The sequence below is a fragment of the Lactuca virosa genome, chromosome 6, assembly GCF_052849685.1.
Source record: "Lactuca virosa cultivar CGN04683 chromosome 6, Lactuca_virosa_CGN04683_v6, whole genome shotgun sequence".
In the NCBI taxonomy this organism is placed as follows: domain Eukaryota; kingdom Viridiplantae; phylum Streptophyta; class Magnoliopsida; order Asterales; family Asteraceae; genus Lactuca; species Lactuca virosa.
In genome coordinates, this window is record NC_136431.1 from 135,969,368 (window position 1) to 135,974,555 (window position 5,188).

Sequence of the window (5,188 nt, forward strand, 5' to 3'; positions counted from 1 at the left end):
GATAAGGAGGAGGGAGATGATATTGGTTTCCATGAGACAACGGTAGTTGAAGATGAAGATGATGATGACCACTTTATCCCTGAAGTTTAGTTTTATGATTCAAGCGCACTAAGTCTTTTTGTCATTTGCTTTGTTACTAAATCACTAGTTATTTTTTGATACTTTATGTCGTGTACGACGCCTAACTAATGAATTTGTAACATATTAGTAAATGTGCTTAAATATTCGGTTTATATTTTGTTTACACATGATGTTCTATATAATTTTTTGTATATAATTTCTAGTGTCATGACTGTTATGAGTCGAGTCACGATTCGAGTCACGAGTTAAAATTTAGGATTTCGAGTCACAAAGTCGAGTCACGAATGGACAACTATGACCATATTATTGTACACCGGTGATTTGTGCGTGTTCGGCAAAATTAGCTGGTAGCGTGGCTTGTAGCGGGTAGCTTGTAGCTTGTAGCGTTTTGTTAAACGCTACATGAAGTAGCATTTGGATTTGGAGTGTTTTGTTTAAACTAAACGCTAGAAGCTTGTAGTGCCGAACGAGGCTTTCTGTTCAAAACGGAGCGTTTTGTCAAACGCTAGAAGCTAGAAGCTCTCAAACGCTCCGTGCCGAACACGCCCTTGATGTTTTCATCAAAATATTAGGTTGATTTTTTTTCTTTTTGGAAAGAGGGGGTTGATTTTTTTTTCTTTTTGGAAAGAGGGTTGATTTTTTATTTGGTAAATACATTTCTAGACCCGTGAGACTCCAAAACCCAAGTTAAGTGACTTCATTATTCAAATAATTTAGGTGAAGATACTAGATAGGACAGCTTTAAAGCTAAGAACCACCGGATATTTTGATGAGTTAAAAAGTAGTTGGTATAAAAGGAAACACAAATCTCCCATAATATTATGCAGCTATACAAATACATTACATTTATGAGAAGAAACCCACCCGCATTTGTGATGAAAGCTTATATATGATTTTGGATGTGTGTGTGTTGTTTATTATGCTTCAGAAAGATCTGGGTTTGGTGTTGAATCCTGTGGTTGTTCAGGTGGCTGAGATTCATGCTTGGCAGCAGCTTGCAGTACCCTGTTCTGGACATTTACCGAGGAAGGTGAAGTCGGTAAACCATTGCGATTACTTTCCAGCTTCGCAGCCGCCCATGAAATGGCCTGCCCTCCCAACTTAACAGGGACCACAAGTTGCCTTCAACGGATCCATCAATCAATCAATCAATCATTTAATCAATCATTAATTATGTATAATTAACATACATGTCAAATATTTACCCCACATCTCTCTTGAAATCGTTAGAGTCCTCGTAAGAAGCAATCCTTCGATATATAGTCTGGTGTTTGTCAAAAAAGGAATTCATGTAAAAAACTATTTAATTTTTTCTTCAACCGTAATATAGATAGAGAAAGAGTACCTGACCAATGCCAGCAACAGCAATGAATTGCAATGTCTTCTCCCACTCTGTTACAAACATACATCACGTATATATCAACGCTTAATAAATAAGCACTAACAGTAACAGGTAGTTTTATCATGATTTCTGCAAAATGGGACCCACACTATGAACATGTATTATGTGAGATGTAAATCACAGAGCCCGGTAAGTCCACAATGGAAACTAAAACTCCCTCTCTCTCTCACACACACACATGGCGGCCTCAACAGATAGATTTAGTAATTATTTTTGTTAAACTTTGAATGAAGTCGTGTCTAGTCGTGGCAATGTGTTGTTACAGCTTATATCTACATTCTTGAAAGAATAATTTGGAAAAGATACAAACCTAACAATGCAAATGCAGTTGCCAGAAAACCCTGTAGACAACCAAGCAAGCAATCACAAGAATTAGACCAAAACTGTTATTAGTAAGTATCATGATATAAATTTTTGGACGCTTCAAGTATTTGAAATTCAGAACTATATTGAATGGATGTTTTTACTCTTTAATGTTGTTGTAGGACTGTTTTTGCACAATAAAAAAACTTAAAATATCTTAAGATTATATTACTGAAGGCTAGTGGATCCTGTAGGCTTACCATGCCATACCCGATAACTTGGAATGGAGTGATACCCTCTAGAATAGCCTCAGCTTCCTGTCATTAATTAAGCCAACTTGGATTAACAGATACATTGAGCAGTCTCTAGACTAGTTTATCTAAATTTAGTTCCTAAACTTGATGTACAGGCAGACAAAAGTTAAAATAAATTATACCTCATTGAGTATGGTAAGTGTTGTCTCAGGTTTTGGTTCTTTAACACGCAAACCCTCTTGAACCCAAGAACGGAACCCACCTTGGACCAAGTATGGTCTCTGCCATTTCCAAAAAATTCTAACATTTTAGTAGTAGTAATGATTATAATATTTTAAATATCATTAAATCGAAGCTACTACTGAAAAATAGATACTTTCCTTAATCCCAAGTTTCCTCAGCGATCTTGCGATTCCCTTGGAGCGAGTACCATCAGCGTCCATCACTATCACCTTCGACCCTTGCTATGACAGATCACAGATAGAGGAAACAAGTTATTATACAAAAATGATGCTATTTTTTAGACATCGTCTCTCAATTCTACAAAAACCACTGATTAAGTGCATCAGCCCTCAAGGTTTTCAATTCCAGTGTGGATTGGGCCCATATATGCCATCCACCTAACTTAATTTACATCTCTTAGGGTTGCTGGAAAAACAATCCTCTTGTAGAAACTTTCTAAAAGCAATTACTGTGTCCTTAAACTCAAAAATAAGTAAATAAAATCCAGGCAATCACATACTTGAACAACTTTCAAGTTCCGAATGACAGCAGCAACCAATGCATCATCAAGATCTTTCCCACTCTTGAGTAACTTTTTTACACTATTATCAACCTGAAATTCCATATTAAGGAAATGTTAAATGGCATTCGCCAGAATGATACTGCATCCTGACTCAACAAATCATTACTGTATTTCTTTTCTTTGCAACAGCAACACGCGTGTTATTATATGAGAAAAGGAGAAACAGATGATAATGGGAGAGTAATCTATAGTATGAATCAACCTCAGGATATTCCACACTAGCATATCGAAATCGAGCTGTCCTTCGGAGATCAGGAATTCCATCTCTCTCTCTGAAATCCTTCACATGGATAATGTAATATTTGAGCCATACTTTTCGAGAATGAGATGATAACTTTATAATATAAAAACATTTAGAAAAGAAAGGCTAGAAAAAATTACAGTCTCTTGCCTCAGGCCGGACATCAATTAGTGCAACATTTTCTTTCCCATTCAGCAGCTCAAAAGCCAACTTTGGGGATAAGTCTCCAGCATATCCAGCATAGGTCAGGATCCAGTAAGAAGCCCTGTAAGCATCTGAGGATATGTAAGCTTCCATCAGAGCATCAGCTGGTTTTTCAAGAAAGAGGAAAAGAAGGACATCCATACCATAAAGTGGTTGATGTTCCAAGCAAAAGTACAAAAGGGACGATCGGATCACTAGGATCAATGCCAATAATTCTCTCAAATCCCTCTATGGAAACATAAACCTGCTGAAAGGTTGTCCCAATAGGCTTCAAGACACCATATGCCTTATCTTCTGAAGAATTTAGCACATTCTGGAGCTCTGGAGGGAGCATATCCTTGGCGGATGCATAAGCATACACCAAAAACATGGCCCCTTCTGATACCAACTCCTCAACTGTGACGATCACAGTTCTCAACCCATCAACAGCAATACCTCCTGCTTTACTTGATACTCCCTTAGAGTTATGTGATAATCCAGACAATGCACTACTAAAAGAGAGCTTCAAGTTATTAAGAGAACCATCAATTGCACCATTAACACCCTTTGAAGCAGCTTCTACTGATGAAGTGATTGTTTTGAGTGTATTGCTAATAGCAGTGTCTGTATTGCAAACTAGGGCACTAAGGGATTCATTTATTCCAGCAAAAACATCCTCTGAATCTGTTTTTGAAAGATATTCTGAATATATATCTGGTTTCATGGAAGCAGATGCAGGATCATCTGGTATATTGGTGGCAATAACTGTATTTCGCAGATTAAAAGCCCTGGGCAATGATCTAGCTTTTCCAATGAATTGATCTGCAAATCTAAGAGAGTTCAACTGCTGAAGTCCTTGTAGATGAACTTTGGCATCATTTTCGATGATGCATTTAACTGTGAATGCCTTGCGACTCAAGGAGAAGTCTCTACACCCTCCATATAGACATACCTGCAAGAAGTAGTGTCATGATTCATAATGTCGTGTACACAACACATAATTCGGATTTTGAGTCGGCCGAAAACAAGATTTAGGGTAAAACTATCCTGGATATTTTTACCATAATCCAAGCTTATGCTCAATCTGACAATCCATGAATGATGATAATTCTAACCTGGGAATTTGAAAAACAGTTAGCAATGGTGGAGCAAACGGGCAGCATGTTGAGAAGAAGCCCGCTGGGTGGTTAACAGTTGCAGAATTCCAGTGGGAAGAGCTGAATTTTGACCTGCCAGGCCTTCAAACATACAGATGGCAAACGAAAGCTGAATTATCCGAATAAAAATGATGTGTAATAGCAACGAGAGATTGAGAGGTGGGAAGTGAGTGGGAAGATTGTGTGGCGTCCTCCAGCTCGTTGCCTTATCATCCATCTCATCCGTAATTTCACGTTTATTTCAATCCGATAAATTATATTTTACGAATAAATAGTAATAGGGTTTTTAATTCATTTAAAATAAAAATCAATTTGTTAGTTTATGCGGTGTCTGAGTTTTAAAAAAATATATATATTTAGCTTAACTTATCTTGTCTCAAAACGCTATAACCTAATAAGTCATTTTTAATATTTGGCAAAAAAAAAAAAAAAACTCCTTATATGTATAAAATTACCAAAAAGGGCTTTCATATATGTTGTCTTTTGGTGTAGCAGGGAACCAAAACCAGAATACATTTATGGGTATCAACTTCATAGAAAGCTAAAATTGCATTCTAACTGAATAACTAATGAGAACAACAAAGAAGGAAAAAAATGATACAAATCACATTCAAGGTACTAATTCCAAGCAACCACAACACCATTTCATAGATTTATAGAATGCAGGAAGAATGCGGAAACAAAGAACAGATTTATACAGTTGAAGAAAAACAGAATCATATGGCAAATTGAAAAAAAAAGAATTGAGAAGAAAAATCTCAA

The 5,188-nt window shown here is 36.7% G+C and overlaps 1 protein-coding gene across 2 annotated transcripts; it reads right to left on the minus strand.

Moving 5' to 3' along the window:
* Window positions 1-821: 821 nt before the first annotated feature.
* LOC145119618 (Rhodanese/Cell cycle control phosphatase superfamily protein) lies at window positions 822-4,625 on the minus strand. 2 transcript variants are annotated; one of them, XM_079055301.1, is made up of 12 exons: window positions 4,385-4,622; window positions 3,434-4,221; window positions 3,237-3,351; window positions 3,048-3,125; window positions 2,783-2,875; window positions 2,421-2,504; window positions 2,223-2,321; window positions 2,047-2,103; window positions 1,794-1,824; window positions 1,427-1,473; window positions 1,287-1,345; window positions 822-1,203 (listed from the first exon to the last, which is right to left on the minus strand). In XM_079055301.1, the coding sequence occupies exons 1-12, from the start codon at window positions 4,430-4,432 to the stop codon at window positions 999-1,001; spliced, it is 1,704 nt and encodes a 567-aa protein (XP_078911427.1). In that variant the 5' UTR covers window positions 4,433-4,622; the 3' UTR covers window positions 822-998. The 2 variants fall into 2 exon arrangements, with proteins under 2 accessions (XP_078911427.1, XP_078911428.1); XM_079055302.1 differs by having other exon boundaries at window positions 1,074-1,203; window positions 1,272-1,345; window positions 4,385-4,625.
* Window positions 4,626-5,188: the final 563 nt, after the last annotated feature.